Source organism: Ictidomys tridecemlineatus, chromosome 2 (genome assembly GCF_052094955.1).
Source record: "Ictidomys tridecemlineatus isolate mIctTri1 chromosome 2, mIctTri1.hap1, whole genome shotgun sequence".
Classification (NCBI taxonomy): domain Eukaryota; kingdom Metazoa; phylum Chordata; class Mammalia; order Rodentia; family Sciuridae; genus Ictidomys; species Ictidomys tridecemlineatus.
Window position 1 is genome coordinate 161278550 of NC_135478.1, and position 26769 is coordinate 161305318.

Consider the following 26769-nt stretch of genomic DNA (forward strand, 5'->3'; position numbering starts at 1 on the left):
TTGACTGTGAAAGCATGGATATAATGTAGCATTTATTAATATCTTGCAAAACACACTTTGGTATTCTATTTTCCCACATATTTCCACCTTTTGGGTCAGAGCAGCTGGGTGAAATAAGGAATGGTGCAGCTTCTGCAGTGTTTCTAATAAGGCTGACCAGCCGATGCTGGAAATGTGTTCCCAATTCTTCACTAACTGTGCTCCCTTACTTGCAGGGAAATACTTCTGCAGTGCAGTAATAGCTTGCCATACAGACATGCTAAATGACCTTTAATTTTATAGTCTTTTAGGTTACGCATGCAACAACCACATTGTGCATTGAGAGAGACTATAAAAAACCTTTCGTTCCAACATAGATTTCTCTATATATCTTGTAAAAATGTGTTCAGAATATTTGTTTTCATTTTAAATTATTTTTTGTATTTGAAAGATAGTAGGAATGATTTCAAAAACTAAACTGTGTTGCATTTTAATTTTTCCTTTAATAAATGAGTATGTGAGAAAAATTGTAAAGTACCTTCTAAAATTTTGGAAAGGTTGCAATCTATGTTGCTATGTACTTTTGAGATTAAAACCTCTGTTGGAGAATGATATGATACAGTTTCTTGTATAATTTATATATATATATATATACATATATATATATATATATTTATATATATAGATATGACTTCAAAATTGTAATGCCAGTTGTTAAAATGTAGTTTGGGATATCTTTATGTAAAACTGCTAAAACTTGAATATAATCTGAAGCACTGAGAGTAAAAGTAAATCACTTTTGCTTTTGGAACTTTCTAGATAATATCTACACGATTTGATTGAAAAAATAAAAACATGCTGCTGAGTGTGTGCCCTTCAAGCCCATGGTCTCCCTCTTACAGCTTCATTGCTAAGGCAACCACCTCAAAAGTGTTTCCTGTCATAGGGCTGCCTTTTAAATACCTGGTGTTTGATTAGTGCTTGCATTTTTTACTAAGATTTTATGGTCATGACACCATTCAAAATGAATGTTGATCCAGAAATTACCTACCTGCCTGCCTCTAGGTTTGCTAAAGATAAATCTCTGGAATTGTTGAAAGGAACTTGCAAGAAATTTTTAGTGCTTGAAACTGAGGAGGAATGAAGTTAGGGTAAAATGCTCTAAGAAAGGTTATGACTTTGTCTGCCATCCTCTTTCGATTTAGTAAAATTGAGGAGTGGAAGATTGTTATCTTTCAGGGACAGATACTTCTTTTTATAGAATGTCCCTTGTACCTGCTTTATTGGAAAAAGGACATGCTGTCCCTCATTGGAAAGTTGGAGCAATAACACCTCAATGCTGGAAAATTATGCCCAGCCTTTGATTTGGAAAGAAGAGGAAGGAAAAAAGAGCAATTAATTGTTTTATATCCCCCTGCCCATCCTAAGTGAAGTTCTTTGAACCTCTCTGTTTCCCCTTTTGGCTTTTGGCTGGACTCTGAATATTTTATCTTCCCCAATTCCTCCTATCTTCCTTCTTGTGAATTCTTATTAATCCTGGAGTTGGGAACCCCAGGGCTGACACTGTATCATCTCATTGGTGTAATAGTTAGATCAAAGCCTCAGTGTGCAAAGCTGTTGTGCCACAGTGTCCTGAAAGGACACTGAATACTGCATGTCGAAGACTTGAGAAGAAGCAGCTTTGGAGGGAGCAAAGCTTCACTGTGGCAGAGATTGCAAGCCTCCCTAGAGCACCTTCTCAAGTAGTTCTGAGAACAGACCTTCTCCCACCCCCCTTATTTCTCAATCCTCCTCCATAGTTTTTTCTTTAGCACAGTACTAGAGGAAGGGGATGTTTTAAAAAGGACTGGTAGGTGTGCTATGCCCTTGTATAAATTGTAGGAAGCCAGAGCTAGAAGATTCCTTAGGAATATTCATGTTCAGTTTCTATTTTTTTTAATTAATGAGTTTCTTTTCTAATATTAAATAACTTTGAAGCACTTTTCTCAGAAATCTCCTAATTACTTTGTCATCTTGCATGTACGAAGGAATGAGTAAGTGAAATAAAATTTGTATTTTAAATCATGATATTGATCAAGATTGCACTATTTCAAAGCACAAATGCTTTAGAATTAAATCAACCAATTTAAATATGACATTACAAGATGTTTGACTTGTAGGCAGAAATTATATTAAAATTGTGTATATTTAAATTTAGCTTCAGACTATAGCTTAAGGTCATGAAAACATGACATTTGAAAGTCTTACATTTTGCATATCTAAAAAGTGATTGATTTCTGTTGTCCATTTTTTAAGTTTTGATTCTAACCATAAAATAAGAGGTTTTCAGGATTTTATTTGTAATCATTTCCCTGAAAGTGACATATTGCACATATAGTTTTCCATTTTTCTTTAGTAGTGATGAGTAAAAACCCAACTGGATACTACCATCCTTTTGGGTTTTATATATATATATAAAACATTGGATTTTGGAAAAGCTAGAGACATCTTGATATGCTATAGAATTTTGCTCAGATAGAAACTACTTATGGATCTGCTGACCAGCATCTAGAGACAAATTTGCATTTTTTCTTTTTTTTCCCCCATATTAACTTCTTATATTTCAGCTTCAGTATACCTTATGCTTTGGGTCTTTAAAATAATCATGGGAATTAAATATGAATAATAAATTAAAATAATGATAACATATTTTCAAATAAATGACAATTTTCAGGCTTGTAATAGTCAACACAGTCCCAGGGTATGTCAGTAATGAACCAAGTTATCCACAGCCTGCACAGTGAGGCAGGGGCATGCTCATTTGGTCACCTGTGCTTACTTGTTATATTCAGAGTCTCTCCAACTGCTTTTTTTCAGATGTGAATTTTTTGAAATGGTTTTGTGAATAAGGAATTTTTTAGAAAGTGGAAAATGTCATAGGCACCATGATTGCCTTTAATAAAGTGGTCCTTCTGGGATCTCTTCATGAATCATAAGAGAAGGAAAGTGGTTCCCAAACATGGGATCAGCTCTAATTTTTATAGTTTTATGGATGGCAGCTGAAGCTCAGAGTTCATGCTGCTTGCCCAAAGTCAGAGAGGAAGGTGACTGGAGTAGGCAATCCTGAAGCAAAGTGAAATCTTCTTTTGCCCCCATCCTATGCCCTTTCCATCACCCAATTATGTTTTGTATGACCTGCTTGGTGGTTCTGTGTGTCTCTGATTTGGATGCATCTAATCAAATATTTCCATGAGTCATGTTTGCTCTTTAATTGGATAGGTCGAATGGGAGCAGGAGAAAAAAAGAATGCCTGCAGCGTCCAGTACCGGCGACCCTTTGGTTGTGCGGTTCTTAGCATCGCAGATCTGCTAACAGGAGAGACGAAGGATGACCTTGTCCTGAAAGTGTACATGTAAGAAGCCTGAACATGGTGGAGCCTGGGTGGGCACAGGGGTGCATCTGCATCTTACCTGGATAATACTTTATGTGTGGAAGTGCAGAACACCACATGGGTTAAGCTTGAGTCATTTTTCAAACTCCCAGCAATCTGTTGACTTGCTGCAAATTAGCCCACAAGTCACTCTTAGTCAGAAGAAATATGAAATCAAAAACCAATGAATACAGATGGTTTATTGATTGGGTAGACCATGTACTGTGTAGCATACTTCCACTGAATTTGCATACCTGGTATATCTTTCATAATTAATTAATTCATTCTTAGAAAGTGGAAATGCTACACTTTGTAATAAAAATGAATGAGAACTAAGACAGGGAAGCTCCTACTCCATATATTAAACTGGCCTGCGGTAGAAAAGTACTACGAAAGTGTGTCTTAAACAACAAAAATTTATTGTCTCCTAGTCCTGGAGGCTAGTAGTCTGAGATAACATGTTGGCAGAGTTGGTTCCTTCTGGGGGCCGTGAGGGAGAATCATTTCCATGCCTCTTTCCTAGCTTCAGGTTGGTTGTTAGTGACCTTTGATGTTCTATGGCTTGTAGTTATTGTCATCCTGAGCTCTCCCTTCATCTTTACACAGCATTCTCCCTATGTGCGTGGCTGTCTCTGTGTCTAGTTTTTTCCTTTTATAAAGACAATTGTACTGGATTGAGGCTCACACCAGTGACCTCATTATCACCTGATAACTTCTGTAAAGATCCTCTTTCCAAATAAGGTCACATTCTGAGGTACTTGAAGTTAGGATATCAACATTATCTTTTTGGAGGGGGACACAGTACAACCCATAATGCTCTGCTAAGAAAATTACTTAACATAATCTGAATTCTAAGATAAATGATTTCTTAAATGCACATGGTTTGAGTCAGCCTACCCTGTTTACCTCCCCACACATCTGAGAATTGAGAGCTGAAGTAGAAAGACATGGTCAGAGCCAGCCCCCTGGGGTATCTGCATTCCTGTTTTGAGGGCCAAATCCTGGCTACCTCCACAAGCAACCTTGCTTTTGTCTTTTATTCCAGAGTTTGTGTTGCTAGATCTAACATATGCCAACAGTTTTTTTTCATATATGGTGGTCACAACCAGCCCGCCCTCTATGGGACACATACTTCAATTGCTTATTTTTTTACCCACTACAGCAGTGTTTCATGGATTTATCTACTCTCCACCAAGTGGTGACCTCTGTAGCAAGTAATTGACAAAGACTTATCTACATCCTGTGGTTTGGGACTGGAAATTCTCTTTATCCCTTCTTAAGAGGGATAAAACCTGTGACCTTGATTTTAAACTTGAAAACTTTTTAAGCTAGTGGGTAGCATAACTTGTTACTCTCTTTGTCACAAGTCAACCCTCATTTTTAATGGCTGGACTTAAATCTGTAGTAACTACCTTCTGTCTCTCCATACTTTTTGATGGGACTACAAACTGATGCAACCAGGCTGGAAAGCAATACATAGATTCCTCAAAAAACTAGGAATGAAGCCACCATATGACCCAGCTATTCCACTCCTTGGTATATATCCAATGGATTTTAAATTAGCATTCTACAGTACTGCAGCCACATTAGTGTTTATAGTAGCACAATTCACAATAGCTAAGCTATGGAGCCAACCTAAGTACCTTTCAACAGATGAATGGATGAAGAAAATTTGGTATATATACACAATAGAGTATTGTTCAGCCATAAAGAAGTATGACTTTATGGCATTTGCTGGTAAATGGATGAAATTGGAGATTCTCATACTTCAGTGAAATAAACCAGTCCCCAAAAGTCAAAGATTCAGTGTTTTCTCTGATATTTGGAAGCTAATCCAAAATAAAAAAGATTACAATAAAGATCAGTGGAGTAGACAAAGGGGATTGAAGGGAGAGGGAGAAGGGATGGGATAGGGAAAGACAGTGAAATGAATCTGACCTATGTTTCCTATGTGCATACATGAATATACCACAGTGAATCTCATCATGTGTACATCCACAGATGGTTTTAAAAAAACCATAAGTAAACAGCAGAAGGATTAATAGAGTAGAGGTTAGGGAATGGGGGAGGGGATAGGAGGAAGAAAGGGAAAGGGGAAGTACTAGGGAATGAATTAGAACAAATTATATTCCACGCTTTTATAATTATGTCCAAATAAATTCTGTTGTCATGTATAACTAGAAAGAACAAATAAAAAGGAAGAAATCTATAAGTAATATTTCCAGATTCTGCTGTGAGTTTTAAAACATCATTTATTTGAAATAAAAATGATCAGTAACGGCCAACCTTTACTGTGTGCTTTACCAGGGACTCTGGTCAGCATGTTAAGCCTGTTTTGTCATTTTTTTCCTCAAAACAAACTGTGAAGCAGATGCTGTAATCTCAGTTTTTCTCATAAGGGGACAGTTAAATGACTTGCTCAATGTCATGCAGCTAATAAGAATGAGAACCAGATTTGAAATCAAGACGGTCCAATACTAGAACTAGAGCTCTCAGTGTATCAGGTTGTGTTCTTCCAGATGTTACTTCATACTACTATATAGTAATATGATGATGGTGGTATGTGCTGTTGCTTTTTAGGAAAATTGAAATTCTTTGAAAACACAGTCTCTTCTTAGAATAGTCTTTCCAGGTGTGGGTTGTAAGGGCCATGTTTATCATGCCACAGGGAACACTGAGGGCTGACAGTTACATGCATCACCCTTGATTATGCAGTCAGATGAAGGAGACTCATGAATCCTGGCTCTGCCTATGGCAGACATTCACTCTCATGAAAATAAATAGTGCTGGTCTTCGTGGTATTTTATTTTCTGATTTTTTTCTTAAGCATCAAATAAGGCTTTGGGTAATTCTTCCTAGAAGAGAAATCCCTTAAAAATGACAATTCAGCAAATCATGAGGCCATTTCAAGAGAATACTAACCAGTCAAAACAGTCACTACACAATAGAGAGGAACCGGGAATTTAGTAAAACACTCCAGGAAGTGCTTGTTAGAAACAATTTGTAAGACATTTCTAAATGTTAAGGTGACCAAGCCCCTAGTCTATCTGGCACTCTTAAGAACATTAACAGATACCTTGTCTGAGACTAAAAGGGGGCTTTTGATTTTATATGGAGTTTTTTGGTGTTATTGTTAAAGAGCATATGCTCTAGAGTCACTTAACTATCTAATAGGATAGTAACCCTTCTTTCTTCCTTCCCCACTGGGTTGAAATAAGGAAAGTGGAAGCCAATGTACTAAGTGGCAATTGATGTTTCACAATTGGATAGGTGGGATGGCTTCTTCTATCTTCCACTGTATACATTATTCTCCAGCATTTTTTCTCTTTGGGGGCCACTTTTAATCTGTGAGTTCATCCCAGCTGTTGCTTTGATGAGGTAGGTGGCCGTGCCTCACCAGGCATGGGCATTACTTCTCATCTTAGCTTAGCCATACTAAAACCATCAGTTGTTTACAGCAAATTTTGAGGAATTCTAAGGAGATTTAGGGAAGTACCTTGTAGTGTTCATAATAAAAAGAGCAGGTGTGCATTCAAGATCGTTGTTTAATCCATGTTTCAGTAAAGTTTAACCAAGTGATTATTTTCATAGGTGTAATACAGAGAGTGAGTGGTACCAAATCCATGAGAACATTATCAAGAAGCTGAATGCACGCTATAATTTGACTGGCTCCAATGCAGGTGAGTACATGGAACTGGCTAACTTGCTCCTACACTTTTTATTTAGGCCTTTTGTTTAGGTCAAAAGGAAATGGTCAACCCCTTGGTTTTTTTCTCTTTGTCTTCCTAATTTTATAAATGCTCAGTAAGCACCGTGGTACATCTCCCTGTACTGTGTGTGATAGGCCTATAAGTATAAATTTTCAGAAAAAAAATGTATTTCATTCTGGCTCAAAACAAAGTTACAGATCTGAATTTGTTCAATGGTGCCAAGTCTTGAGACCTATAAATTTTTACTTACTACTAAAACCTAAATGATAGTATGTCTGGGTTCATGACTGTAGGTTTGATAAACAGAAGTCTGACAGGAAGGTCCAATTACAGGATGCCTCATTGCTGTAATCTGCTGTAAGCAGCATTATTGTACTGGGTAACCACCATACAGGTTTACATATTGAAGTGGGCTGACAAAGTGATGATGACTGTGGTGTCACATAGATAAAATGTACGTATGCTTATTCAGAGAGCAGCTCATGTTCTATATGCCACTGTAAGTTATATGTAATATATGGCATGCAGACTTGTATTACAGTAGTTATACATCATAGACTATGTGACATTACATGGTGTAAGTAGATTATATAGCATATATAGTGACTCCTTTACATGTGATTATTAGCAAAAACTTGGTGAATATTGTTTGTGCCTATTCACCCTTCAATCAGACATTGATGCAAAATAATATGCATTTGTGTGTTTCAGATGATATAAAGAAACCTCAAATTAAACAAGCCATTATTTAAATGGAATGCATTGTTTTTAGAAGTAATTTTTAAAGCTCTTGAATATAAATAGATATTTGTGTGATAGTCCAACTTTACTAGTAATTAGGAGAACCAGTTTAAATTCAGACCAGCTTTTCTTTTCAGACTCATGCACATCTCTCTAGGCCAATGTATCCCACAAAGAGAAAGTAACTGTAGCCAGAAGCCTTTGTGGTTCAATTTCTTGAGAACCATAAGGATCCACAGCTCACACATGTGGCAGCATTTCAGGCTGAAAGGAATGGTGAGGTCAGATGAAGAGTTGGCCTCCTTCTCCCAAGAGTTGGGGAGGTAATAGGTTATATTTGATATAGATGGTCATTTGCTTTGGCCAACCCCAGTTTCTACCACTAAAAAAACAAGAGGCTTAGAGCTTCTGGATGCTGAGGGCAAGCCTCTAAAAGACTAAGAGGAGACAGTAGAAGTGTCTTCCATGAGTAATAAGTTTATTTTAGAATCTGCTCCCCATGCTTGTCTTCTCTTCTCCCCAATAAAGAATTATGGGAGTGCTGACTGTGTGTGGACCAAATGGTTTCACTTCAGTGCATCCTCCATAAAATAGGAAATGTGCTACTATTTTAAACCTTACCTTACCAAATCTGTGGACTTCCACCAAATCCAATCATTCTACTCTGAACCTTTCAGTGTTTCTTGATACCTCTGACCACTATTTTATCATTAAATATTAAGCAGACCTGTGCTTCCAGTTCAGTGGGCACTAGCCACCACTCACATGTGGCTACCAGGCAGTATTCATACTAGCTGAATGCAGTGCCAGGAGAAGTATTATAAGCTAGATGTCAGACTTTGAAGACTTCACATTATTAATAGAATGTACAGTATCCTGTTTTTATATTGATAACTTGTTAAAATGGTATATATATTGGGCTAAATAAAACATACTATTAAAATTGTGTTTCTTTTTACATTTTTTAATGTGGTAAGTACAAAGTTTTAAATTTCACCCATAACTCATGATATTTTTATGGGACAGTGTTGTCCCAGGCCTGGTTTACATGATAACATTTTTCTCTAATTTATCTCATGCCTCACAAATAAGTTCATTATTTCTTGCTCCTTTCTTTCTGTCTACTGACTGTAGATGGGGGACTGTAGCTTTTAGAGAGCTAATTCTCTCCCCCCCATAAGTCCTATTACTCTCTATTTGCTTGCACTTGCCTTATATGTGAATAAATAATTACAAAACTGTCACCTTCTGAATTTTCCCCTGTTTCCTGACTTTCCTGTTCCCTGCCATCATAGATGTCCTCTTTTTGTGAGGAAGTGGGGTACTTGTGACTGAACTCAGAGGCACTCTACCACTGAGCCACATCCCCAGTCCTATTTTGTGTTTTATTCAGAGACAAGGTCTTACTGAGTTGCTTAGCACTTTGCTTTTGCTGAGGCTGGCTTCGAACTCACAATCCTCCTGCCTCAACTTCCTGAGCCACTAGGATTACAGGGGTGTACCACTGTGTCCAGCAAAGATGTCCTCTTCACTAACCAGGACAACTGCAGTATATTTCTTTCTTAACTTCTTCTTGGTCCCCCAATCCTTACCCTTTTTGAATATGCCCCACGCAGAACAAGACTCATCTGTTGTTGGGTTGCCTGAATAGGTCATTGTCCAAACTCTGAGGTGATTCCCAGTTGCCTCATGGATCATAGTGAAGATCTTGATGATGAGCTTTAATTGAATCCCAGACAGATTCCTAAGGCCACTGATAATGTATCCTGTAAGGCTTCTCTTAGGGGTCAGGGTTCCAATTAAACCAAACTACAGATTCTCTCTGCTTAAAGACAGGAATCATCTCTTTGAGAGTATAGTGTGGTTTTTTTTTAATGTTTTGCCAATGCAAGCAAGATATGGAAGGTATGAATCAGTTTCACTGGAATAATAAGAATATCATCTTCTAGAGATTATAGAAGGATTAAAAAAAGAAAAATGTATGCAAAGTACTTACCATAGAACTTTATACATAGTAAGTATATGTATTCACTTTTAGCTGTCATTATTTGTCTCACTTTGAGCTATCATCTGGAATATTTTACCCTTTCCTCTTAAGTTACCTTGTTTCATTGTTTTTAAAAAAGGTATAGGAAATAGTAGAAGATGCAGGAATATAAGAAATTGAAGCAATTTCATCTCCTTAAGGAAAGCTTTTAGAATATTAGTTGGATTTTTGATAAGTTGGATTATTAAACCAACTCCTCCTACACTTTGTTTCTAACATCTCCTCTCTACAGATTTGATTGCTAATATCTCCTTCTGGGATCCTTTCATTGTTTATTGTCCTTCTGATTACATAAATTACTCCAGGAGGGATGAGCAGCATATTCTACTTCCTTGGGGCCATTTCTCCTTGGAAAGTACTCCCCATGTTCTATGTGCTTTGTCAGCAATATTGACTTTACCAGGAACTGAGACTCCAACCGCTTTATCCCCTGATTCTTCATTTTTCTGTTAAACATTATACTATAATGAAAACTGTGTTGCTGTCTTTGGGAAAAGCAGTAAAAAAAATCATCATCATAGCATATAATGGCCTCATAGAATACTTTCCCTTCCTTTTGGTGTGGTGATGATGATTTTTTTGCTGTCTGCCATGACAATTAGAGTCCTTGGCAACCAAATATGTGCTCATTTTACCTTGCTTCTGCTACAGAGCCCTCCTCTCCTGTTCTTATGACCTCAGCCCTTCTCCATCCTTCTCCAGTCAAGCCTGAGTCCCAGCCAGCCCTACACAAACTCCTCTGGTCTCTACCTGATCCCTTCTCACTCTTTGAAGCCCTAAGCTTAGGCACACCTCGCCCTAAACCTTCTCATTCTATAATACTGCTCCAGAGAAAGAAAGCTCAAAATGAACCTTTAAAAAAGGATTGTATTCTTCCTACCAGAATTTCTGTTCTTCATTCTTGGTGGGTCATCGTTCTTGGCACCTTTATCTGTTTCCTTCTTGGGGAAAGGGAGTTACAAGCCCAGGTGGGTGTTCTGGATCCATATTGCTTCATTATCGAAAGGGAGGCACTCTAATGACTTCCTTTAAAATAGGAGAGGAAGCAAGAGTACAAGAAATTGAAGTGGGAACTTGGGGCGCCTAATGTTCGGTTATCACAGTGGCTGGATATTGTTGACTTCCCACTTTTTTCTTCTTGGAACAAAGAATTGATTAAATGGAAGCAGCACAAACATTTTCAAGAGAATTGAGTTCACTCAAAAAGTGCTGGTTTTTTTCCTGCTTTTCCTCTGCTATTCTTTGGTTTGGTACTAAAAAAAGAAGAAAAGAAGAACTTTGAAATTACTTTGAAACAAATTCTGCCAGCTAATTTCCAGGCCCTTTATGCTTCATTGGTATCCTCCATATCTCTTATTAGAGTTGTAATCTTGTCTGTTTAATAGATGAAAGGATTCATCGATTAAAATGGGGTTTTTCCCTCTAACCTAAGACTTATGTTGTAAAGGTACATTAACCACTCTTTTTGTTGAGTTTAGATATAGGGATGAAATTGCAAGTGATCCAGGGAATTCTTAAAGGTAAAAAATAATTAATATATCTCTTCAGTTTGATTCAGTTAGGCTGAGTTATTTGAAATTTCACAGGTCTGCTATGTGGGATTTGAAAATCCAACAGCAATATTTTGAGAATCTGAAATTCTAGAAGCATTTGTTAAAATGAGCCTGGTTTAGGTTTATAGAACAAATGTTTATTACAGTGTCACCTCTGATAGTGATTGAATTCTAGGAATGTGACTAAGCCAATATAATTAACTGGGGCAAATTCAGTTCTTAGGCTTGAGACAAAGTATATAAAAATCATTGTTCATATCCCAAGAGAAACTTTAAAATATTTTTATCATATCTTCATGAATTATTATTTTAGAGTTTATACAGTTTCTTTTTTATTTATTTTTTTAAATACACGACAGCAGAATGTATTACAATCCTTATTATACATATAGAGCACAATTTTTCATATCTTTGTGTAAAGTATGTTCATGCCAATTCATGTCTTTATACGTGTACTTTTTGCATTACAATTCTTATTACACATATATACTACAATTTCTCATATCTCTGTTTATAAAGTAGGTTGACACCCAATTCTTGTCTTCATACATGCACTTTGGATAATAATAACCATCACATTTCACAATCTTTGCTAATCCCCTGCCTCCTCCCTTTCCCTTCCTCCTCTCTTCCCCATCTAGAATTCATCTATTCGTCCCATGTTCCCCTTCCTTACCCCCTTTATGACTCAGTCTCCTTATATCAGAGAAAACATTTGGCATTTGTTTTCTGGGGATTAGCTAATCACTTAGCATTATCATCTCCAATGCCACCCATTTACCTGCAAATGCCATGATTTTATTATCTTTTATTGCTGAGTAAAATTCCATTGTGTATATATGCCACATTTTTTTATACATTCCTCCACTGTAGGACATCTAGGTTGGCTCCACAGTTTAGCTATTGTGAATTATGTTGCTATAAACATTGATGTGTCTGTGTCCGTGTCCTTGTAGTATGCTGTTTTTAAATCCTTTGGGTATAGTCCAAGGAGAGGCATAGCTGGGTCAAATGGTGGTTTCATTCCCAGATTTCCAATGAATCTCCATACTGCTTTTCATATTGGCTGCACCAATTTGCAGTCCCACCAGCAATATATGAGTGTACCTTTTTCCCCACATCCTCGCCAACACTTATTGTTTGTTTTCATAATAGCTGCCATTCTGACTGGAGTGAGATGAAATCTTCAGAGTAGTTTTGACTTGCATTTCTCTTATTGCTAGAGATGATGAGCATTTTTTCATATTTTTGTTGATTGATTGTATATCCTCTTCTTAGAAGTGTCTTTACCCCTCACACATCAGATAGAGCACTAATCTCTGGGGTATATAAAGAACTCAAAAAGCTAAGCACCAATAAAACAAATAACTCAATCAACAAATGGGCCAAGGATCTGAATATACATGCAATTTTGACTAAAAGAAATCATATTTGCTAATCAGATAAACTTACAGAACCTTCTTTTTGCTTTCATGAACTGTGTGTACATAGTTATCTTCCTGACAATTGAACTGTACATAGGGAGAACAGTTTAGCTCTGCAGAAAGTGCATGTTATTATTTATTTGGCTGATGATTTTTGGAGTGTTAGGTTGTTCAAATGCAACCTGTCTACACATCAGTGTAATCACTTAATTCAGTGTTACAAAAATGATATAACTCTTAAAGATTTTATCATTGCCCCTAATTTTTTAACATTGCCTTTAGAAATTTTGCTTTCTAATAGCATTAAAATAAAAGTAGTACTTATTGGCACCACCTATTGGTTAGATTTATAGTATGTTATTGTTTTACTGATTTTTGGATTTTCCTAATCATTAATTTTTAATTCTTTGCAAGTTTTTAAAATAGTCAACTTATTCTAATTATATAAAAGTAGCAAGAATAATGCAAAGAATTACTAATTTCCTAAAGATTAATATTTTATTATTTTTCCTTTATCTCCAAATATACCCCCACCATAAACACACTTAAATTAATATTATTGAGTTTGTATAATTCTTAAAGATTACATCAGTACTACTGATTTGTATGTGTATATATATCCGTGTGTTTATATATATATAAACATGTTCACATACCTATTCTACTTGTATATTCACATTTATTTTTCTGAACTGCTTGAGAACAAATGTCCTCTCTTACAAATTGCCTCTTTTATTTCAGAACATGGTAACATAGCTAGAGAGTATGATGATCAAAATCCAGAAGTTAACATTGATATAATGTTGTACAGACCTTATTAAATTTTGACAATTTTAATAATAAAAGAAAACCCGGACTATATTGCATGTAGTTGTCATATCTGTCTAATTCTTTTCTTCTAAACCATATCTCTTGACTGAAGAAAAAAATATAGTTCAAAATATGATACTAAATTAGACTCTTATCTATTCTTTAAGGCCACCAGTAATCTTAAAAACAAAAATTGACCTCATTGTTAACAAATAGAAGAAATGTTTAGAGTTTAATGGTATTTTTTAAATTACATTTTTCTGATTTTTATATAATCAGTAGGAATACTCTTTAGAAGGTTATATATATATATATATATACACACACACACACACACACACACATATATATATACATACACACACACACCTATATATATATACACACACATATAGAAGTATTTCAACAAGATAATATATATGTGAATATGGAAGTATTCCAATAAATTCTTTTTAAATTAGTGATTAGAGCCATATATGCTTTTCTAATACAGGGAATATATCATCTCCTCACCCATCCTGAGTTCATGACTGACTTTCCTATCACAAAAGACAAATTAGTAAGAGAAGAGCATACAGATGTATTTAATGTAAGTTTTGCATGACAAGGAAGCTTTCCTTAGAAGAAACAGTTAGACTTTACTGTTTTTCAGTACTAATTTGTCATACAATGGGAAGTCATGGAGAAATATGATAAAATTATATTTTGTAATATAATTCCATATAATATATGATGGGAATATTTTATTATAGTAATAAATTGGAGGAAATGTAGTAAGCCCAGTTTATTCAGGTTCTTCTCTACCAGACTTTTCATTTTCTGAGACAAAGATACTGTTTTCCTATGGGTATAAGGAGAGCATCTCTAACATAAAATTTTGATGACCTATTTTAGGGGAGAAGAGCAGGGAATGTAAGAGTAACTTTCCTGCATATATGATGTTCCTAAAAATAGTGTGCCATATTTTAGGGTAACATGTTCTAAGTCCCATCAGTATGCTACACACACACACACACACACACACACACACACACACACACTCTCTCTCTCTCTCTCTCTCTTGCATGCACATGCGCACACATACTTATGAAATGGCTTTCCACCAGTGGATTCCTAGGTACTTGAGGTCATGAAAAAAGAAATACATGTAGATAATTAATATTTACAGTAAAAATGAACAAATACACAAAACCTTTTTAACCTTGACATAATCCCATTATATACCCTTGAAATGTTGAGATCCTAAATCAGAATGAAGATAAAAGTGTAAGGTGAAAAATCTCCATTAATCAAAAGGGAAATGTTAAAAAGCCTCTGAATGGTCTCATCCACCCCTGAAATTATAGCTGCCACCAAACGTAGATGGGCTTCTCTCTAGCTCTCAACTCTTTTGTAAGTAGAACTCAGTGAAAATGAATAAATTTCATATGTCTCTTAACATCCCTTAATTTTACACTCAATGATTCATGTATTTCTCTGGTCTTATTTTCATTATGACTCTTAGTTGTGGTCTAACCACTTCTTTGACAAAAACATGAAAGCCTTCCCAAAACTGTGAAATTTGGAACTAGGAGATCTGTGGACTGGTAATTATAATCACAAGATTATTTGTTCATGCTATTTTTTTTTTTTTACATACCAAGAGGTAAGGCATCCCAACAGAGTTATCCAATTCAAAGATGAAAGATGTCAGGGAGGTAATGATCAGAAGGTGATCCTATTGTCAGACCCTTTGAATTATCCTCAATAATATCAAAATTGTATTTTTAAGAGTTTATTTACTTTAAGGGAGAAATAGCCATACTCACAAATTTAGTAATATAGGCTGAAAGTCAGAAATTAAGATGGACCTATTGAGAAAGAAGAATGGAAGAATATTCTTTTCCTCTTCACTTTTCAGTTGCTCTCTTTCTTCTCTCTTATTCTTTATTTTCATTTTAAAATGACTTGTAAAGTACATGTGAAAGAGGAATTGCATCTTCATATTTGGACAGGAGCAATATTTAAAACATAGATGTCTGGATCTGCAAGATGACAATATTAAAGGGGACAGCTGTAAATTTGGTCATCTGGTCCTGCTGGATCAAGACTGTGCAAGTAGGCTTCCTTTTTCCCATGATCAGCATATTATTGCTCACTGTTCCCATGTTGCCATCTTGATTTTATTACCTAACCTGGCTCATTTCTTCACTCTAGTTTCTTCCAGATGCTCTGAAGTTTGCTCATTGACTCATTTCTGACAGTGTTGTCTCACTTCACATCATGCCTTTAAACATTCGCCCTCCTTTTGTTTCTATGCTCCAGAGACCCAGGGCTCTGACTTCCCAATGTAAACACCTTGCCAGATCCAGCCAGAATTTTACTGCAGGGTGTATCTTTGAAAGTTTTCTCTGGCTCAGAGTTGAACTCAAAAAAGATATGTAGCTGCTAGTGTATTTATTTAAAAAGTCCATTACCTTAAATTACAGTTTTAACTTATAGCATTCCAGTGCCTGTAGCAAAAATTTAAATGATTAATTTTCTAAGTCAAGTACTTAGGGGTGAATAGAGGTAAAAAAATTCTTGCTTTAATAATATCGAAGTTGTAGGTATTTCGGAAATGAATAGATTTTATTGAAGGTGGTTTTCTGAAATAATCTAATAACACCATCTTTAAGAAGTTTTGCTGAGCTCAGGATATTGGTGATTTTGTAGGACAAGCTTTAAAAACCTACCAATTAAATTTTGCTCTTAACCCTTACCTTCCAAACACATATAAAGTGTGGAAGTACTGTCCATAGGTAGTATTTGTAGAGTTTGCTACAGAATGGTGATGTGAGAAGCTACAGCAACCTGCTCCAAGTTGAAACAACAATAACTGATGAAAATTATATTTAAAGGGGGATTAGCATCTAGAGATTTTCCTAAGAGCTTAGAGCCGATGAAGAAACCTGCATTCAAGAATGATGACTACATTCTATAAGTGCAGCTATACCACAACCCACTTCCTCCTTTTTGCCTGCTTGAGCTCAGCATGATGGAAGTTCCAATCCAAGCCAAAGAGATGGGGTTCCCCTTTCTCTTAGCTCCCAGTCAAGGAATATAATATCTCACCAGGAAAGGACAGGCCACTACCCTCTCTCATCCCCCCAACTTGGAGATGCAGACTGAATTCCTGAAAGTGTGGCTGAGAGGTTGGAGACTCCCTTCTTCTATCCAATTCCCACTCATAGTGCAGAGGGTCTGCCTCAGATGCAGAAGGCTAAGAATATTGGGGCACTGATTGCTGTTACCCTGGTTTGCTAATAGGGTAGAGACTTTTATTTGGGAGAAGCAAGCGACAGTTCCAGAGGTTACTACCTATAGTGGATTAAATGTTTGCATCCCTCCTCAAAATTCATGTGTTAACATTTTAACTCCCAATATCATGGAAATAGGAGTTAGAACCTCTGGGAGGTAATTAAACCATCAGTAAGGAGCTCTCATGACTATCATTAATATCCTTGTAAAATACATCCCAGGGAGCTCTTTTGCCCTCTTCCCACCATATGAGGATATTGTCAGAAGACAGACTACTACCTGGATCCTCCCCAGAACCCAACCATGTCAGCACTTGGCCTCAGACTTCCACTCTTCAAAACTGTGAGAAATATATTTATGTTGTTTGTAAGTTATCTAGTCTGTATGGTACTACATTATAGCAACCAGAACTCAGACACTGCTCTAACCCAGCACCTTATTTATAAATCAGTGATGTCACTCCACAGAAGTGGTCTTTTATAGATGCTCCAGCTCTGGAATGGTGGCTCAGAGATTTGCCCACAGAGAGGCAGTCCCTATAGAGTTAAACTGAAATTCTCCTGAAAGGAACTAATCTAATTTGAAACAGCATGTGGAAATTCACACTGAAGGAAGGTCTTGGAAAATATGGAGACTTGTGGGGAAAGAACAAAGAAAAATGAACAGATTCTCAGGAATACCATTAAGAACAAACATATGGTCTGGGGTTGTGACTCAGTGGTAGAGCACTCACCTGGCATGTGTGAGGCTCTGGGTTTGATTCTAAGCACCACATAAAAATAAATAAATAAAATAAAGGTATCATGTCCATCTATATCTAAAAATAAAATTTAAAAAATAGAACAAAAAAAACCAACATATGCACAATAGTAGTATTGGAAGAGTAGAGATAGAAAGTCACAATTATATATATATATATATATATAATATATATTTTATATATTATATATCTATGTATGTATCTTTATCTTTATATATATCTTTGTATAATATTTAATATTTGTATTTAATGTATATTATATTTATATGTTTATATATACTTATATAAATATGTATATATTATATGTATTTTTATATAGGAATAAATATAGATATATAACATACATACATAAATATAGATACATAAAAATAGATACATAACTTTCCAGATTTGATAAAAACATCACAAATCCAAGAAGCTCAACAACTCTGACATGAGGAACAGAAAGAGACACACACCCAAGCACATCTTTGTGAAAATGATGAAAGAAAAAACAAAATCTCGTTGAAAGCAGCAAGAGAAAAACAATTCCTTATGTCTGAGGGAAGCACAGTAAGATTGTCTCTTGACTTCTCATATGAAACAGTAGAGGTGAGAAGGTAGTGGGAGGACAGATTAAAAGTCTGAAAGAAAAAAGTAAAAACTGCTAACCAAGAATCTTAAATTTTATTTCAACATTCAAAGCACAGTAAAGACATTTCCAGACAAAAGAATTTGTTGCTAGCATACCTTTCTCATAAGAAATATTAAAAGAAGTTCTTCCAGACTGAAAGCAAGTATTTATTACCAGAAAATAAGCCAAATCTTTATGAAAAACAAAGAGTAGCATTAAAGCTGTTCATGGATTGTATAAAAGACAGTTATCAGTGGCTATTTCTTCTTCCCTTCTCTTTTTAATTGATCTCAGTACAGAGCCCCATCTTCTGTAGTCTCTGAGATCAGACAATCAGAAGCTGTCCATCATCCTCATTTCCCTTATCCCCCTACATCTAACATAATATCGTGACTTATTACTTCTTATACTTCAAGATACAGTGTTTTTTGCTTGTTTCCTACTTTTCCCCATCTCTATTGCAACCATGTTAGCATTAGCCTCTGTTATTTCTTGCTTTCACAGCTGCAGTAGCCATTAGCTGGGCTCATCAGTCCTGCTCTTTTTCTTCCCAGTACCATTTTTCAGGCAAGATCAAGTGTACTTTTCTAAAATGGCAATTTTTTCATGTTCTCTTTATTAAGAATTCCACACCAGGTTCTCATTACATATGTTTCTAAAGCATAAGTGTACTTTATCACAGCCTTCATAACTGCTGCCTGTCTATCCTGTATCACCTCTGGCTACCCCTGACTGTACTGGCTTCAGATACACTGGGCTTCTTGTTTCTTCATAACCCTATGCTCTTTCTTATTGTGGGACTTTTACGTATGATCATCCCTCTACAAGGAGCACTCTATCTCCATTTTTCATTTACCTTATTTTCTCTTTCAAATCTTAAATATTATTTTTTTAGAAATGCCTTCCATAGCCAATTATCTTTTATTATTTTTACATCTGTTTCTGCTTTATTTTATTTTATTTTAGTTATAGAGGGACACACAATATCTATGTTTATTAATTTACATTTTTTTAAGAGAGAGTGAGAGAGAGGAGAGAGAGAGAGAGAGAGAATTTTTTTAATATTTATTTTTTAGTTCTCGGCGGACACAACATCTTTGTTGGTATGTGGTGCTGAGGATCGAACCCAGGCCACACGCATGCCAGGCAAGCGCGCTACCGCTTGAGCCACATCCCCAGCCCTAATTTACATTTTTTAAGAGAGAATTTTTTAATATTTATTTTTTAGTTTTCGGTGGACACAACATCTTTATTTTATTTTTATGTGGTGCTGAGGATTGAACCCAGCACCCCGTGCAGGCCAGGTGAGTGTGCTACCACTTGGGCCACATCCCCAGCCCCATATTAATTTACTTTTTATGTGGTACTGAGGATCAAACCAGTGCCTCACACATGCTAGCAAGCACTCTGGCACTGAGCTACAGCCCCAGCCCCTGTTTTCTTTCTTTTTAAAAATTATTTATTTATTCTAATTTGTTATACATGATGGCAGAATGCAGTTTATTTCATATTACACATATAGAACACAATTTTTCAAGTCACTGATTGTACATAAAGTATTTTCACACCATTTGTTTCTTCATACATGTACTTAGGGTAATGATGTCTAACATTCCACCATCATTCCTACTCCCTTGCCCCCTCCTTTCCCCTGTCTTCCCCTTTGCCCTATCTGAAGTTTCTCCTTTCCTCCCATGCTTCCCCCACCATCGCCATTATGAGTCAGCATCCTCATATCAAAGAAAACATTCAACCTTTGGTTTGGGGATTGGCTTACTTCACTTAGCATTATATTCTCCAATTCCATCCATTTACCTGCAGATGCCATGATTTTATTCTCTTTTAATGCTGAGTAATGTTCCATTGTATATATATATATATATATATATATATATATATATATCAAAGTTTCCCTATCCATTCATCAACTGAAGGGCATCTGTGTTGGTTCCACAATTTAGCTATCGTGAACTATGCCACTATAAACATTGATATGGCTGTGTCCCTGAGGTATGCTGTACTTAAGTCCTTTGGTTATAAACTGAGGAGTGGGATAGCTGGGTATAATGTTGGTTCCATTACAAGTTTTCCAAGGAATCTCCATACTGCTTTTCATATTGGTTGTACCAATTTTCAGGTCTACCAGCAATGTATGAGTGTGCCTTTTCCCCCACATCCTCACCAGCACTTATTGTTGTTTGCATTCTTGATAGCTGCCATTCTGACTGGAGTGAGATGAAATCTTAAAGTAGTTTTGATTTGCATTTTTCTAATTGATAGAGACGATGAATTTTTTTCATATGTTGATTGATTGTATTTCCTCTTCTGAGAAGTGTCTGTTCAGGTCCTTGGCCCATTTGTTAATTGGGTTATTTGTTTTTGTTTTTTTTTTTTTGGTGTTAAGATTTTTGAGTGCTTTATATATTTTACAGATTAGTGCTCCATCTGATGTGCTTGTGGTAAAGATTTGCTCCCATTTTGTAGGCTGTCTATTTACCTCACTGGTTGTTTCTTTTGCTAAGAAGAAGGTTTTTTTTCCTTAGTTTGAATCTATCCCATTTATTGATTCTTGTTTTTAATTCTTATGCTATAGGAGTCTTATTAAGAAAGTTGGGGCCTAACCCAACATGAGGGAGATTTGGGCCTACTTTTTCTTCTATTAAGTGCAAGGTCTCTGGTTTAATTCCTAGGTACTTGATCTACTTTGTGTTGAGTTTTGTGCATGGTGAGAGATAGAGGTTTAATTTCATTTTGTTGCATGTGGATTTCTAGTTTTACTAACACCATTTGTTGAAGAGGCTATCTTTTCTCCAATGTATGTTTTTGGCACCTTTGTGTAATATAAGATAACTGTACTTATGTGGGTTAGACTCTGTGTCCTCTAATCTGTACCATAGGTTTACCAGTCTTATTCCAGTTTTTAGAGGGAATGCTTTCAGTTTTTCTCTATTTAGAATGATGTTGGCCTGGGGCTTAACATAGATCGCCCTTACAATGTTGAGGTATGTTCCTGTTATCCCTAGTTTTTCTACCGTTTTAAATATGAAGGGATGCTGTAATTTATCAAATGATTTCTCAGCATCTGTTGAGATGATCATATGATTTTTATCTTTGAGTCTATTGATGTGATGAATTTCATTTATTGATTTCTGTATGTTGAACCAACCTTGTATCCCTGGGATGAACCCTACTTGATCATGGTGCACTATCTTTTTGATTTTTTTTTTATTTGATTTGACAGGATTTTTTTGAGAATTTTTGCATTTATATTGGTCTGAAGTTTTCTTTCTTTGATGTGTCTTTGGTGATATTGGCCTCATAGAATATGTTTGGAAGTGTTCCCTCTTTTTCTGTATCATGAAATAGTTTGAGAAATATTGGTGTTAGACCTTCTTTAAAGGTCTTGTGGAACTCAGTTGTGTATCCATCTGGTCCTGGGCTTTTCTTGGTTGGTGGGCTTCTGATGGTGTCCTCTATTTCCTTGCTTGAAATTTATCTGTTTAAATTGTGTATATCATCCTGATTTAGTTTGGGAATATCATATGCCTCTAGAAATTTTTTGAAAACTTCAAAATTTTTTATTTTATTAGAGTACAAATTTTCAAAATGATTTCTAATTATCTTGTATATTTCTGTAGTGTCTATAGTAATATTTCCTTTTTTCATCACGGATGTCAGTAATTTGAGTTTCCTCTCTCTTTCTCTTCATTAGCATGGTTATTGGTTTATCAATTTTATTTACTATTTCAAAGAACCAACTTTTTGTTTTGTCAATTTTTTTCAGTTATTTATTTTGTTTTAATTTCGTTAATCTCAGCTCTGATTTTATTTATTTCCTGTCTCCTACTGCTTTTGGGGTTGATTTATTCTTCTCTTTCTAGGGATTTGAGATGTAATGTTAGGTCATTTATTTGTTGACTTTTTCTTCTTTGAAGGAATAAACTCCATGCAATGAACTTTCCACTTAGAACTACCTTCATATTGTCTCAGAGATTTTGATATGTTGTATCTGTGTTCTCATTCACTTCTAAGAATTTTTTTTAAGCTCCTCTTTGATATCTTTTGCAACCCATTGTTCATTCAATAGCATATTATTTAGTCTCCAGATGTTGGAGTACCTTTATTTTATCATTGATTTCTGATTTTATTTTATTGTGATCTGACAGAATGTAGGGTAGTATTTTGCTTTTTTATATTTGCTACAGTTTGCTTTGTATCATAAAATATGGTCTATTTTTGAGAAGTATCCATGTGCTGCTGAGAAGAAAGTGTGTTGGCTCATTGATGGATAATATACTCTATACATGTCAGTTAAGTCTAAGTTACTGACTGTATTATTGATTTCTGTATCAGGCAAAATTAAGCTTCAAATTTGACAATGAAATAAAAATAAACAAAAGCTAAAAGAATTTACAGCAAGAAAGTCTTATTATAGAACATTCTTGGCAAAATATTCCACGAGGAGGAAATGAAAAACAACAATGAAAATCTGCAATGGGAAGAACTACAATAAAGAAAAAGCCAACCAAAGGAGAAACCAAGTCAAGCTAAATACCAAAAATAAAACAAAAATGACCAGTAATACAAATCATGTCTCAATAATTACTCTAAATGCTAATGGCCTAAACTCACCAATCAAAAGACAGACTGGTAGTTAGGATTTTAAAAAAAAAGACCCAACAATATGCTGCGTTCAAGAGACCCATTTCATAGGAAAAGACGTCCACAGACTGAAGGTGAAAGGTTGGGCTAAAATATACCATTCACATGGTCTATGTAAGCAAGCAGGGTTTTCCATCCTCATATCAAATAAAGTAGACTTTAAGACAAAGTTAATCAAAAAGGGTAAAGATTGACATTTCATACTGCTTAAGGGAACCATACATCAACAAGACATAACAGTTATAAATATATATATATATATATATATATCCCTAACAATGAAGCATCTACATTCATCAATAAGACTCTTCTCAAGTTCAAGAGCCAAATAGACCACAACGCAATAATTCTGGGTGACTTTAACACACTTTTTTCACCAATGGATAGATCTTCCAAATAAATGCCCGTTTTTTTGTTTTTTTTTTTTTAACAACAGTTACCACAATATAAAGGAAGAAAATTCTGGCAGGGTACACAAGAAGTTATGTATATTGATTAATTCTGGAGTATGTTTCCTTCAATAACAGGACTTTTTGTACAATTTGAACTATTTAACATATACTTGCTCTACTTTAAAATTATTTTATCTAGTTAAATTTTTAAATGTTCAACGATTAATGACTAGGACACTTGATAAGTATCTTGTTTGATGAATAAATAACAACAATAATATGTATACCCTCAGATATGAGATATATTTCTCAAGTTTGTTTCTGTTGTTTATGAGTGCCAAATCAAAGAGTAAAATGGAAGATGAAAATAAATTTTCAAATCCTAAGGATTTGAAATCCTAATAAATTTTCCTGGCTTTGAGGTCTAAGGCCCTAATGCACTTGTCTAATCCTTATTGTTAGACTCGTGAGTACTTTCAAGTTTTTCGCATTTGCTAAGTAATAATGTGAGGAATGACTCTTGTATTTTGGAATATATCTTTAAAATAATGCCTTAGAAGTAGGATTATGAAGGGAGCATATGAACTTTTTTTATGGCTGTTTCTGTAAGGTACCAAAAGAAAAGAAGGCTTGGATGTTCATTTTTGAAGAAAAATAACGCAACCTAGAACAGAGAATATCAAAGGAATTTAGAAGATAAGGGGCCTGAAGATTCAGAATTATAGACTTACAAGTAGGAAAGGGAGAATTAAGGGAGGGGGACAATTCTTGTTTTATATATTGGTTCATTTCTGTGATCTCTGTGGGTTCAAGGTAACCTTCTGAGATTAGTTCTGTCTTCTGTAATACTTTATGATATTAAGTTTAATCCCTTATTATTTTTCATCTTAACTATTAAAATTATCTGTAATAAGTATTCTGCCACCTCTTTTTCTGTGTCACTACCAAAATCGTTCAGCTAGGCCTATTTTTTGAAAAGAGTTTTTTTAAAGCTTTCGAGTATCTTGGCTGAGTTGGAATGAATAGCCTAATTCAGTGCTCTTCATTTAACTGTATTTATTTTGAGAAAAAGTAATACGAAGCAATTTTTTTTTTGCTTTTTCTTAGCATAGCATATTTTTCTAAATGCTTTAAATGAAAAAGGATCATTTCAGTTACTCATCAAACATCTTGAAACTTCTAATTGAGGAAATAAAGGATTGATAATAAATATTAATCCTTATTTAATTGAAGATTTATTTATCACACTTGTGTGGTAACTCAGGAAAATGAAAAGAAAAAAAACAATTATACAGTATTACGTACATTTTTACATTTCTCAATTCAATATTTTAGTCATTATTATAATTTTATTCTATGCCTTAATTTAGTACATTTATAAAGATTTTGGAGCAAAGTTTTTGAGTTAAATTTTGGTAACCTTGGTGGTTTTTAAATACCTACATAATTAGAGTAATTTCTTGGTTAGTTAATTAATTTACCAGTTACAATTACCATTCAGTTGTCCACTAAAGGCATACTATTATTCTTTCTTCATGAACCCTTGTGTTATTAGAAAACAATAGGGATTTCAAGGATATTAAAATAAATCAGCTTTTCAAAACAGGTGGATCTGACTGTTGTAACGTCCCCTTTTACTACAAACAGATGAAAATGCTATTTAAATTACAAACAAAATGTGATAAGGAATAGAAAATTGATTGTCACTTCCACACTTGTGGTGCATGGGATTCGAGTGAAAAAATGACACCCAGCAAAAGATGAGTCATAATAAACCATACTAGTAATGATAATCAACCCTGAAATCATCAACTGTGAGGCAGAGAAGAAGAGGGATCACGACTTCCTAGAATTTGAGGTAATAGCTTTCAAGTAAAGACTAAGGAAGCAAAAGAGATTCATAACAAAAAAAAAAAAAAAGAGAGAGAGAGAGATTTTAAAATCAGTGCACCAAAGATGTCAGTTGAGCATGTTTGCCTGGCATCGCTCCAGGCACAGGTGTGTATCAAAGAAAATTATAATCCCTGTCCTCTTGGCACTTAAATTCTGTTGGTCCTAAAGAATTAAAGAGGGCTTTAGACATCTTTTTTGTCATTACATTTTTTTTAAATGAAAGAACTGCTTATGTAAGAAATTAACACTGTTGAAAAATAAATCAATAAGCTGAAATTATAGCTTAATATATTAGCCAGAGAGCTACACAAAGGGGGATAATCAAAAAAAACTGAATAAACCTGTAAGAGATATGAAGAATTGAATGAAAAGATAAAAATGCATCTAATATGAATTCCAGGAAGAGCAAACAGAGTACACGTGAAAGCTGAGATATTTGAAAAGTTTGCAGAATTTGATTTTGCAGAAAATGCACATGCTCATTGAGAAGCAAAAGTCATAGCTGGGTGTGGTAGCACACACCTGTAATCCCAGTGACTCCAGAGGCTGAGGCAGGAGGATCGCAAATTCAAAGCCAGCCTCAACAATTTGGCAAGGCCCTAAATATTTTGGCAAGACCCAGTCTCTAAATAAGATGTGAAAAATGGGGATGTTGCTCAATGGTTAACTGCCCGTGGGTTCAATCCCCAGGTCCCCCTCCCCCAAAAAAAATGGAGGAGGAAGAGAAGGAGAAAAAGGTCACAAAACAGGATGAATGCAATTGAAGTCATTCCTAGATAAACTGTAGAACAATCAAACAGCAAAATCAAAACTAGAACCCAGAGAGATAATACTGATTACCTACACAGAAGTCATAGTCTCAGCATCACTTACAGAGGTCAGAATGCCTTGGAATTCTCTCCTAAAATTGCTGGGGACAAATGGTCAACTTTGAGTTGTATACAAGCCAAACTAATATTTAAAACTGAGAATGAGGAACTAGGGGCACTGGGGATGGAGCTCAGTGATCGAGCACTTGGCTAGCATGTGCTAGGCATTGGGTTCCATCCCCAGCACTGTAAAATAATAATAATAATAAAAACAAAACTCAGAATGAAACACAATTGTGGATAAAGACCTAGAGAATTTACTACTCACACTCACTGAGAAGACTGGTCAGAAATGACCATCAGGAAAAAGAACTGAACCTAGAAGGACAGAAAGATAAGAAGTAAGAGTGTGTAAAGAGAATGGTAAATGTGATGATAAATCTATTTACACATTGTTGGTAAACAGCAACCATTTAAAAATATCTCATCATTGGAGTTGCAAAGATCCAAGTTCTCCAGACTTGTTCAAGAGGAGAATCATGCTGTTGATTAAATAGAGTCATTATGTCAGTTGTTTGTACTAAAACCTAGAAAACCCAGTCCCTTTAGAGGATAGAACTGAAGTGGGGTCGGGGGGAATGAAACAAAGAAAAATCCTAACAATTGAATAACAGAAATTAAGTTAGTA

General features: G+C 35.3%; 1 protein-coding gene across 4 annotated transcripts in view; it reads left to right on the forward strand.

Moving 5' to 3' along the window:
* Dock4 (dedicator of cytokinesis 4) overlaps positions 1-26769 on the forward strand; it is a 437803-nt gene that overhangs the window by 230685 nt on the left and 180349 nt on the right. For all 4 annotated transcript variants that reach the window (XM_078040061.1, XM_078040058.1, XM_078040060.1 and 1 more), the window contains exons 11-12: positions 3238-3370; positions 6980-7068. In XM_078040061.1, coding sequence (XP_077896187.1) covers positions 3238-3370; positions 6980-7068 — 222 coding nt within the window. The remainder of the gene's footprint in view (positions 1-3237; positions 3371-6979; positions 7069-26769) is intronic.